Below are 12,861 nucleotides of genomic sequence, written 5' to 3'. Positions count from 1 at the left end.
GTGCACGAACACAACATCTCTCCAGCTCTGGCATCGGTTACACACAGAACATGCCTTTAATTAAGGATTCAAGGCCACTTTGGAAGGCTCATGCATTTTGTATTGTATGCCTGTGCATGCATGTGCCTGTGGATGTGCAGGTCTTCTGGGTACATGCAAATAGACCTGGCATCATCTGTTTTCTCATCTCATCTCGACACATCAACATAGTCCACAGGAGCACGGAGATAACAACATGAGCAACAGCCTTTGGGTGCTGCTGCCAAAAATATTCCAGCGCGTAACCGTTCCCCGAGATTACAACATGACTCATATCACAGCTTGCAACACCTAAATAACTGCAACAGCAGGAGACATCTGTGTGAGATGTAAAGAAGTTGTAAATTAAAACAGTAGAGGTCAACGAAAAAGACAGTGTTACAAAAGAATTTACAAAATGACAGTGGACGCATCAACATGTTGCATATTGTCATATATATATATATATGTATTAAAACATGTTTCCTCACTCTGTCAACTGTATCATACATGTCAAGGTTGACCTTCCATGAAGAAAATAATGCAGCCTGTAAACGGAGGTGCAGTTCCAACATCTCATCACTAGGAGGTGCACTTGTATGAAGCAAAAGTTAATATCCACTTCTCATATCCACTGCTCTTAAGTTATTCCACTGTCACTATTTTCTAGTTCAGTGTTTTAAACCAGCCATAAGAGACAATCTAAAACATTTCTCATGGAGCAACATAAATGTCAGTGTGAAATATCCCCAGAGTTAAGACTTGGGCTAATACGTTAACGACCCCAATGGGAAAGTGATGATTGGATTTCACTTTTATTTCCCCAAATCATTTGTTTCGTGAAGTTAGGGACGCTTAGGCTTTTTGCCTGCTTAGTCAATTCGCTAGAAATCAGCTCATGAGACCTACAAGAAATTGATAATCTATGTCAACCAATTTCAATACCCTAGACAAGTGTAATCCATGTGTTCAACCCTCAAACAAAACGACCAAATGCCCACAAGTGAATGAGAGTGTTTGGGCAAAAGACACATTAACAGAGGCCTGCATTTAGAGGGGGTTTCCCCGGTGGCTCGGGAGGGTATTCCCCATGAAGGTTTATGCTTAGCAGCGAATGACTGGTCCAGAATGCTCTCCCATTGTCAAAGTAGAGGTGATGATAGCCTACTTACCATATTGACTTCTGATACCATGTCTATGCTGGCTATGTCTATGTTCATTCCCACTCCAACCGGAGGACCTAGAACAGGTCAAAACAACAGTCAGCAACACAGACATTGTACATCAGGTGCAGCCTGCATGATTTACTGACACATTATAAGGTGTGCGTGATGAAAACACACATTGACACAATGTAGCTGTTGTCAGCCGGATAATAGTTTGCAGTGTTCATTTTGGGCTGGGATTAGACGCGCTGAGCGCCAGTGAAGGTGCTGGTAATTCCCCGAAAAGTTGTTGACATTAAATCACCTCGCCCTAAACACGTTTCCGTCAAAGTGAACACCTGAATTGGAACATGGACATAAACAAGAATAGGCAGCTTTTTTTTGTTTGTTTTAATTTCCAATAGGCGAGCACTAGAAGTTGACAGCCACCGCTCCCCCTCCCCCTGTAGTGATTTTATAATTAAAGAAAATAAGATGGAGTATGTTATCGTCCACCTTCATCCCCATATCACTCGTGTTGTCTCATCGGGTCGCTACTCTGGCTTGTTTTGGCATATTTTGCCTCGACTGTATCGTAACATGCCTGAGACTGTGGCAGAATCTGATAAGACATGTCTCTTTTACTTTCCGAAATTGCAATTATCATCTGAGTTACCGGAAATTAAACACTGTACTATTATACGGGCTGACAAGGCGAAAACTCGATCAGAGTTGATGATGATACGACTTCATTTACCTCCGAAATCTGGCCTCAATCGTATATCATAACCTTTCAACAGTCTATCCACCGTTTCTTTAACCACAGACATATTGCTAGGATCATTGACACCGGCACTATGGAAGAGAAAAGAGAGAAAAAGGTGCACAGGAAATTTAAATAGGAGACATTGTTGGACCATAAAGTGCCCAAGTATTTTCCATGCCGTCTGTAACACAGTCACACTTAAAAAAAACAAAAAAAACGAGTGGAGCATCCTCCGAACCGCTCACTTACCTCTGGGCGCACACCACGGTCACTACGAGGAAGAACCAGACGCAAAAACACCTCATTCTTCTTATTCTCAGCACTGCCATGCTTATGTTATGTGTGTTTTTCTTTTAGTGAAGACAGACGAGGTCCAACTTATTCTTCCCAGTGCAGTAATTCCAATGCCGGGCGCATGCGTATTCCCGACCACAACATCAAGAAGCAGCGCTGCTGCCGGTAATGGTAGTGGCAGATGGAGTACCCGGGCACGGAGGAAATTTAAAGAAGAACCATGACTACAAGTTATTCAGTGGTACATGGGGATCTCCCTGGTTTCTATACACCCTCGTGTGACTGTTTTAGAAACGGTGACCGTGACGGGGGAAGTTGTCGGTTCAAATCCAATGGGGGCGAGGAGGAAAAATGTGGGTGGAGTTGTGTTTCGCCGTTCGCTCTTTAGACGCCCGTCAGCCAACTCATCGAGCTGTCCCTGAGCAAGGCACTTAACCCCGCTGCTCCAGCAGAGCTTCTCGGGGGTCTCCCCGCTTGGTTTAAGTGTATGTAACTTCTTGAGCGTGAAGCAGAACAATATAAAGCAAGCGCATTCAACTAAATCAAGAGGAATGCTTATGTGGGACAGTAATGACACCGATAAAGATCGTATTGCCTTATTAGGCTTATTGCATTTGCATCTAATTTGCATTTATTGCAGAATACTGATATTGCTCACTGATATAGCGACATTACCGTCCGCGCGTGGGTGTGAACTTGTACGTGAGGCAGATACAAGTAGGATAAGAACTGTTCTTTTATCTTGCCGATTTTATGAGTACTGTCAAGAAGGTCCCACGGGAAAGCTGAGGGAACAGAACAGATTCACCGTTTGCTCACTCCTTCCAAAAGACAGAGAGACAAAAATGAAGATAAAACATAGAACAAAATCCTCACTATCAGTTGCTGACTCTGTCCATGGTGCTGAAATGTGTGACTCCGGTCACCCTCCCCTCTCTCTGACTCTTTTATATCGCGCTAATTGGGCTCTCCTCTCTCACTATCGCGTTCCCTCCGCACAAACGAAGAAGTTCCGAGCTGTACGTGAACGCGTCCCCGCACCAACAGTTGCTCACGCATCGATCCCCAAGCATTCGGGCCTGTGACGAGAAACACGAAAGCGTGGCTTAATACTCTGAGCGGCGCCGTGCCAGTGCAGTGCCTCGGGGTTGGTAGCGGGCATGCATGGAGCCGAGCAGAGCAGTATGCACTGAAGCCTACACTCGGCACATCTCTCGCAGCCATGCACGCTCGTGGCTCCAAGCACTGGTAAGCAGGATGTGCGCCACTGTGTAAACTTGGACATGAATCGTCATGGATATGGTGGGATCAGAGGCGGATGCTGGAGCTGTGAGCCCCTGTGTAGAAGTCCCACGGCGGCTCTGTTGCCCAAGTAAGGAAGGGAGCGAAACTGATCCCACTTGGAAGATGCTAAGTGCACTGGATTGTCAACCTGATGATGGTCCATTATCTTCTCTTTTCATGTTGGGATTTTATTGATTTGTTCACATACGAAAATCGAATCAAATTCGGCGGCCCATTTTACCTTAATTGAGACAAAGATTAGTTTAGCTGCCACATTCCTGGCTGGGAATTTACCCAATAAGCCTGCACACATGTCAATAATCCAATTCACATGCATGGCAATATATTTACACAATCTTGCACCTCATCACTTTGTCTTGTGTTGCTTTGACAGATGTATGAACAAAATATATGACAGGGAATTAATCAAGATTATACATTGTTCATAATAATGTTCTTTTCGTCGCTTAATGCACTGATTTCAACTAAAGATGTACTGAAGTGTTAACTCGCTGGGTATTGCAGTTTTCCTCTGGTACGTCGTTTTGGTTTTCCAGTCACCTGTCTTTGAATTTGAGTCGTTTTGTACATTCAATTAGATGCTCCTTCACAGAATATTTAAATTTACAAGCAGAGCTTTACAAGAGTAAGCGATATAGATATTCATATAGATTCCCCAAGGGGAAATTAGTTTGTCACAGTAGCACACAACATAGAAGACACAAAAGACACAGGAATGCAAAATACTCACAACAAAACAGCAGAACGTATTCATTTAGGAAATTAAACAATAAAGAAAGTGCAAAAATGCAAAGCCTGTGCAAAATATGTGCAGTGTGTGTATACATAGAGGCAGCACAATGTTATCATAGTGTGCATTGATGTTGATGCTGTTAAGCAATGTTAGTCTGGTGACTGTTAGAATATTAGTGTGTTCCTGAGTATGTGCCTTCGTCTGCTTGGGGGGGAATCCAGTACGATCAGTCCCATGGATAGCGCTCAAGGCATTTGGTAAACTTTACTCAAGGGTCGACCAATAGTGTCATCAATCGTGTCATCCACTAAAAATGGTCTGATGTCAGAATCAAACGTCAAGTGTTTGGTTTCCGTGCGTGCATATATTTGAGTGATGTTCATGAGAAGCGAGTCAATACTAGTAATTATAAGTTTGGCTGATGGATAGTGATTAGGACGTGATCACTATCCATCAAAGCTTACCATGACCTCTTTTAGCATGCATTTCGGAGCTCCCTAATATCATCAGCGGGCGAACAGATGGTGGAACCATGAGCCCTTTGTCAATCACAATCTTGTGAGTAAAGAAAAAGTTGTATGGCAACTCGGCATTGTCAGCGGATGTATTTTCACATCCCTTTGAAACTGGTACAGAGGCGAGCGAGACAAATATGTTGACCTGCTATGCTGTTCTTAATGCCTGATTTACTGTATTGTTTAACATTCCCAAAAGGGCTCTAGCGCTCATCTTTTCTCTCTCTATCTATGTCGTTCTGCATCTTTGCACTAAGAGGGAACATAATGACTGCTTTTCTGAGCCCCTTGGTAAAACACCGTGCGCTTCCGCCAGTGGAATATTCAGGTTTTTGTGTCCTGATGAATACAAAGGGATGTCCACGACGTCTGAAAAAAGGCATTTTTGTTGTTTCATGTCAGTAGAAAAGGTTTGTTTGCTGAAAACATGGCAAGATGATGGAAAATGTGCATGAGTAGAGAGGAAGCGTGTGTGTGTGTGTGTGTGTGTGTGTGTGTGTGTGTGTGTGTGTGTGTGTGTGTGTGTGTGTGTGTGTGTGTGTGCGTGGACTTTGTGCCTGAGTACATAGATAACACATCTCAGTCCATTCTCTGCCATGACATTGACTTTTGACGGGATGAAAAAAACAACAAATATTGGCAGACAATGTCACACACTCAGTGTTTAGTTGGTCATTGCATTGGATGTCTAAAGCTTTAGTTATTCACACACACATATAGATGTACACACATGGAACACATTGTCATGGTTTACCTTTTTCTTTCCAGTGTTTTTACATTGTTGCTCTGAAAAGATGTTTGTCTATAGTAATACACCACGCATGGTAAATTGCATGGCTATAATTATGTCTCTACCCACCACGTGTCTCATTTGTGAGTGTTTCTTCAATTCAATATTTCGAAAGCTTTTGTTAAACCTCGCCAAATATTGGCAAATTATTAAAGCCAATGCAATCAGCTTTAATTTATTTACAAATGAAAGATGTGTCCATTGTGAAGGTGGTAAGGGAGGAGGGTGGATTACTATGCAGTGCTTTATAAAGCTTCTGCAGCTTGTGGTTTTACTGTGGAGTTTGCACCTGGTCTGTTCTCAGCAGGTAACACCTCCCTTGGAACGACTGTCTGATATCCATCCAGCCCCGCAAGGAGGAAGCGGCAGTATGCCAAAGCACATGGCCAAACGATAGTAGCATCATTTCACCCACTCGGGGCTGTATCTATGACAGTGTTTTCATTCCAGTGTGGAGATGCAATTACTATATGAATACATACGTGTGTACAAGTGTGTGTTTTTGTGTGTGTATTTAGCTTAAAATAACTCGGAAAACTGCATTTCAGATTGGACGTCAGCTAAAAAAAATGCAGTGACTTCAATTAACTTGTTTAGTATAATCATACACAATGTGCCTGGTGACCATTACTCTCTGCCTTTCTCTGTACTTAAAACATTGAAACTTTCAGTCCTTTGGTTTTAGCTGTACTGCAATTACATCATTGACATTGCTGAATAGAGCTACTTAACTCTGCAAGAAAGCTCTAGTAGAGGACAGTGGAGGGCATATTTAAATAATGGCCTTCTAATTATTGACTTGGTGAGTATTTAGATGTATGATGCAAGACATAATGCAGAAAGCAACTTAAAAAAAGGACAACCACCAAAGTATAGTGGAGCTATCTGTCTGAGAAATTATACTATTTAAAAAAAATAATTTACTTTTTTCTCAAGGTCCTTTTTTCCGACCAATTACTTTACACAGTTGTTATAATAACCAAGATAACTGATGGTTAAAGCATGAACCCAAGTAACGCCACAAGTAACGCCACAACAGCTTTTGAATTTCTGTGTTTATACTGTGTGTAATAATATATATATATATATATATATATATATATATATATATATATATATATATATATATATATATATATATATTTTCCCTCCAGCTCATCATAAATCACCCACTAAATATTCAGACACCAAAACCAGGCATTTCCCTCTAGCATCCAGTCTGCGAGGATCGAACACTTTTTCCGGCAAAAACGTTCATGACTTTGTGCCCATATTTCATAGGCCCATAGTTGCCCTCCATCCATCACTCTTCATTTTAACTGGAGTCAAAATAGCCCATCATCATAGCCTGAAAATGCCCCTGAATGTATCCTATGCAAGCCCTCGCTCCACCAGAGGGCTGCTGTTGGCCAGGTCTCCACATGTCCCTGGCAAAATGGCACGGTGGTGGTTTCGACCTCTGAAGTGTAAATAAGCAGGACAAACGCAGTCGAGCAGCCAAACTGTATGCCTCATTACACTCCCTCTACCAGAAGAGCTGCCACCTGTTACCTCCTCAAGGTCATGGTGCCCTTCCCCAGTTACCACCAAAACAGCAGACAGGAATGCCTTGCCTACCTTCACTCTCTCTCTCTCTCTCTCTCTGCATCTCTCTCTCTCTCTCTCTCTCTCTCTCTCTCTCTCGTTCGCTCAGTCTTTCACTCTGCTCCTGACAGACGTTGGTTACCACTGCCAGAACTGCTGACAGGAGTCCGGGGTGAGTGTCGGCTTCGGCCACAGATGGAACGGGTGGAAAGATGGAGGGAGTGGTGGAAGGAGCGAGCGATAGGAAGATTATGTTGAGGGCCTCTGCCAAAAGCCCGTCTTTTGGTGACTGAAGTGATGATTTAGTCGATGACACAGGATGATAACACAGCAGTTGGCCACTCGATCGCCATTTCGTAATCCCACCTGCAGATTTCAAAGATTAACGGCTACTTTTGAGGCAGACATCCGATGCGTTTCAAAGTTGCACTTTCAACATGCAACGTAGATAGTACACAACTGAGACTATTCTGAAACCATGTACTGGACGTACAATGGTATACAGACCTGTCATATAAGTCTTTTTTGTCTCGAAATCCAACACGCGGTTCAATTATGATGTGGTTATAATTATGGAATCAAAGGTTTTAGTTGATATTTTTGTCTTTAAAAGTTACCCAGCCCCCACATGCTGGCAGGTGATAACCAGCTGTCGTGACCAGGTCAAGTGTAATCGGCTCAACTCAGTTTGAAGACGCAGCTCCGCAGGGTTGGAAAAGTACCTCCCTCGCAGGCTCGCTGACTTTAACTTGACATTGATTATTTTTCCATAACTACAAGTGGTAACCATAGAGACTAAATACTAACGGTCTATTCTTACATCTGCTGATAGCATATGCACGGCACACATTTAGCATCAGCTACAGGCTTCGTGTGTTTTTCAGAATAGAACAAGTGTTGAAAGGGCAACACACTTGACTCACATGATGTGTGCACATCATGGTGGATGTGTGTGTGTGTGTGTGTGTGTGTGTGTGTGTTACTCTCATTTGTTTTTAGTTTGAATAAATCAGAGTCTATATTTGTTTGTGGGCATCACTGACACTCAAAGAGGTGTTGTAAAGTAATTATAAAAAATGATTGAATTACAGTTGCAGATGTTTTTTAATTGACACACTTTACAAGACGTGTGCCTGTCTTGACTTTAGTGACGAGGAAGGGAAGATATGTTTCAATGGCAGTGATGAAAGTCATTAATACATGTCTTTATTAAACAATAAGTATGATTTTTGGGAGTAATTACCTTTTTCTGGACAAGTCCTTGCTGCACAGTAATGCTGTGATTGTACTGAATGCTTGCACACTAAGTTAACTGCTTCAACATACATACACATATATATATATATATATATATATATATATATATATATATATATATATATATATATATATATATATATATATATATATATATATATGTATATATATATATATATGTATGTGTGTGTGTGTGTAGGTGTTGAAATAGTCTTGACTTCTTTGTGTATTTCACTGGGGGCTGTTGGCAAAGTTTTACACCGCTGAAGTTGTCCTGCTTACAGGTCAGCTGAGGCAGTGAAAAAAGTACATTTCTTCAATAATTCATTTGCAGATAAAATAGTTTGTTTCTTCCGTAGATGTATTTGTATGTCAAGTGTATAAGTTTCATTTCTAAAGTTCTGTGATATTTGGAGAAAAGATCAATTTTAATGCATAACATTTACATTTCAATAAAACTTCAACCCTTGAGGCAATGCTTTTTAAAAAATTAACTTGATGTGTGTTTTACTGCCTTTATTCCCTCTTTCTGCTGCCGGCTGTTAGCAGTTGCCCAGAGCAGCTCATTGTAAAGCTGTTGGCTGCAGTCGGGTGAAAGGTCGATCGAGGCAGTGAGGACATCTGTTTTCTCAAAATCAACATTTATTTTATCTTACTATGATATGGTCTGGTTCCCATGGAAACTGCACTGGAATATATATTTTTTATTTTTTCCAACAGTCGAATCCACTGGAGGTGGTGCAGCACATCACGTCTGAGGAGCAGAGATGTTAAAGAACGACGGCTTGTGTTCACGGTTGTGGGTGTGTGGCTATGGGGGAGAGAACAATCCTTTTCCCAGGCTGAAACCCAAAGTTTTCAAACCTCTGAGTTTAAAGTAGATCTTAAGCAATGAGTTCGCTGACGAAGAGGCACTTTGTGTTGCATGTCCAATACATTGTGTCTAACATACACATGTAATTGGGAATCTTCATCACCAATATCTTGTTCTTGTAGCTCATATCTTCCAACGGTTGACCACTACACTCTACTTTCTACCACAACCTGACCTTTCCCTTGAAAACATTCCTGAATAAAACTCTTAGTTCAGCCGTTTTGACGACGACATACTGACTGAACCTCAACAAACACACTTACCTTAAGTTCATTCTAACTTTATCCAACCCTATTTCTGTGAAGACATTTTGTTCTAAATAGCCTGGATGTGCACACACACACACACACACACACACACACACGCACACGCACACACACACACACGCATTCCACCACACATGCTGAGCTTCTTCTACTGTAAGTGGTTACCATAGATACCACATGGTGAGGCTCATGAAGTACAGTGGGTCCATCTCACGTGGGAGCCATCGTGTATTTATAGAAGCACTGTGGTGTGGCCAGGAATGAGTTTAGACAATGCGCTTTTTGGGGCGATAATAAGCAGTGAAGTGCTGTCGCGGGTAAGAGGTACTGTGAGTCACATTGCACTTGTATGTTAGCGGTGATGTTTAATTGTAATTGTCTGCACCACTTCAGTGTAATACTCATAAGTTGCGTGTTGGAACTGTCCGTGGTGCTGGACGTAAAGTAAAGGCATTGAGAATGTACCGATATGAAGCCAATACGGTTTTTCTTTCCTCTCTTTCTTTCTTTGTCATCCATTTCAGCCATTTTTTTTTAAAACTCTTCCTCACGTCATGCCTTTGTGTATGTCAGCCTCTGTCTTTCCACAGACACACTAGAATGACTCGCACAGAGCAAACAGCTTAACAACCCTTTTTTTTTTTTTTAATTCCGCCATCTGAGAGCTCCTCTTCCTTCAAAAGGTCAGCGAGTTTTGGAAAGTTTCTTCCAATAATCTGCTAGCTCTGCACCAAGCCGAGTGTTATTGGGAATCAAATACAGCGTACATATCATGACATGTTTAATTAAATCCTATTTTGTTGAATAATGAACTAATTAACAAACTCCTACTCAAGGCTTTTTCTTCTTCTTCTTCTTCTTCAAAACACGTTGGATTTCGAAGTATGTCCCCTTATCTTCCCAAAGTAATTGCACATCCTAAACTGACATAATTGAATTGCTACCCACCCTGGCATATGAGGTGTATTGTTCTCAAGGAATGAAGCATACATAATTACAATCCATCACAATCACTGCGCCTTTTTCATCTCAATTCAGACAAAAGTCGAATAATGGTTCGGTGATTATGTTTTGTGGAAATATTGTCTATAAGATGTAATGGCCTCCTATTATTTAACATTGTCCCAATGACACAGGCTTTAAAACGTAATGACCAATTACAAAGAGGCATGAATTCAGCCGAATGGAATAGAGCACGAGGTGTAAATGGAATAGAGCACGAGGTGTTGGAAGATGTTGGTTATATCAGGGTAATCAATAAGACTGGTGAAAGGATTCACCTGAGCCGACTATTATCTCCATTGACTTTCAGTTACTAGGATTAATATCTGTCTTATGTAATGATGTGCATTTACACAGCTCCCATTGTATCCAGTCTCACCATCTGCTTCTCTGCTCTCCGAAGCACTTATGTTTGGCCGGGTGCCTGACGGCGCATTTGCTTTAAGACGGTATCCAGGAAGACAGTGATCCAGTCATGAAGACAGGCATTACCTCTGAATAGCTGTCTATAACTCAGTCATTCTTCCAGACATTCAGGAGATGCATCCAGCCACTCAGGACACCGTTCTATAAATGGGCCATTTATCCAGCCCGTCTGACAGGACAAACAGGACACAGATGTATGCAGGAACACACGTGCGAGTGCGCACGAGAAATCCTGATTGCGGCCACTTCACATGAATCATGCCATCGATATTGTTTCAACAAGAATGAATTCAGTGACGCTGGAGTGCTAATTCGGTGTGAATTCTGGATGGACTTTGTGACATGCCTAAAAAGCAGAGATTAATAATGACTGGGTGTGCCAGGCATGGAGGTGGATTAAAGAGTAATGGCTCTTGCCCGGGTCACACACGGGTCTCTGCTTGGCTGTGACGTCAGAAGCCATCGCATAGCATGCTATGTAACACACCCGCAACAATTGGGGGGGGGGGGGGGGGGGATAAGTTCACTCTTGCCCTGGGTCATCCACCAGCTCGCCCAGTGCCAGCAAAGTGAATCAGGTCAGGAGCCGTCCAGTGCGCCGCGGTTGGTCAGATGAGCTGACCTCATGGTTGATCAGATCAAGTTGATCACAGCGTTCGGGTCAAATGACTGTGTACATACAGCAAGCCAACAGAGAAACTGAAACATCAACTTGTTTGCAATTTATATGAGATTCCAGTATATGTGTATGAACACTGCTGCTCCTTCTTCTACTTGCTTGCTTCGTCCTACCTCTGCGTCGACCATGCTCACTATTCCTACTGCTAAACCCGCTACTTCTATGCCTTCTGTTGCGTCAACTCCTAGATGGTGGGTTGCAGTGGATCCTGAGAAAAAAAAAAAGATCTAAAGTTGTTTGATTTCATCCTCCAGTACACCCAACAAGGTTACATGTGTCCCTGAACAACACCACCAGCATCAAGAAACTCCTCTAGTTTCTATACCATGTGGAACATGTAAAGACAGCTTAAGCGTGTTGAACCTTCTTGTTATACGACGGAGAGTAAACTGTACTCGCCAGAGGTTTTAACTGATCCCCCACCTCGTCTACTCTTTGAGAGGTTTAACTTTGGATGCGCCTGATCTAGAAGTGATCCATTGTGTTCTGCATGTGATTTGAATCATATTTTAGATCATTATATAACTTGTGTTTTGAGTACAAAGAGACCAGAGTTGACGGATTATGTTGCATAATCAGTCTCTACATTTGAATGCTGTCAGAAGAATATCCTATATTTTTCTCTCTCACATGAATTATTGATAACTATGATACCACTTACAATAAAAAAGTAATGTGCTGAAATAATGTATTCTTGACAATGTATTATTGCCAATTGATCAATAAGGAAACAATGTAGTGAAGATATTTGCTGAAGTTGGAACATCCGATTTGCCATTTTATTTTCTTCTTTTTCTTGTTTGTGCTTTTGTTTAAGAATCATAAGGTTATACATGTTCTATGCAAGAGTTTGGCATGTTAGTCTCAAATGTGGTAAACATCCTTACCCTTGTCATAATCACTTGATGGTTGTGCACACTGCCAGCAGGTGTGCCACTGAAAGATCACCTTTACTGAGCAACAGTATCAAATGATGCAATTTCTTGAATTGTGTTTCTGCAACAGATTTAACCTCATGCCAGCGCTGTAGGAATAGCTGCCTTTGTGTGGTTTCCTCCCGCTCTCATTCTATGGATAGTGTGAGTTTGAAGTTGCACTAAATGCATCTACCACCTACTCCACTCAACCACCCAACCACCATATGAATCATGCTTTTACTCTAGTAGCAATTTTCCTTCTTTCATTGTGCTTTCACACACACACACAC

General features: G+C 41.9%; 1 protein-coding gene across 1 annotated transcript in view; it reads right to left on the bottom strand.

Annotated features, from left to right (window-relative positions):
* Positions 1-2,494, bottom strand: part of LOC137802198 (gamma-aminobutyric acid receptor subunit beta-2-like) — a 56,433-nt gene extending 53,939 nt beyond the window's left edge. Inside the window, exons 1-3 of the mRNA XM_068599856.1 lie at positions 2,179-2,494; positions 1,921-2,018; positions 1,191-1,258 (exon numbers count right to left, since the gene is read on the bottom strand). Coding sequence (XP_068455957.1) covers positions 1,191-1,258; positions 1,921-2,018; positions 2,179-2,258 — 246 coding nt within the window. The 5' untranslated portion in view covers positions 2,259-2,494. The remainder of the gene's footprint in view (positions 1-1,190; positions 1,259-1,920; positions 2,019-2,178) is intronic.
* Positions 2,495-12,861: the final 10,367 nt, after the last annotated feature.

Source organism: Clinocottus analis, unplaced genomic scaffold (assembly GCF_023055335.1).
Source record: "Clinocottus analis isolate CAN_PGR_092001 unplaced genomic scaffold, fCliAna1.0.p SCAF_5, whole genome shotgun sequence".
Taxonomy (NCBI): Eukaryota; Metazoa; Chordata; class Actinopteri; order Perciformes; family Cottidae; genus Clinocottus; species Clinocottus analis.
This window is presented reverse-complemented; position numbering and strand designations above follow the sequence as displayed.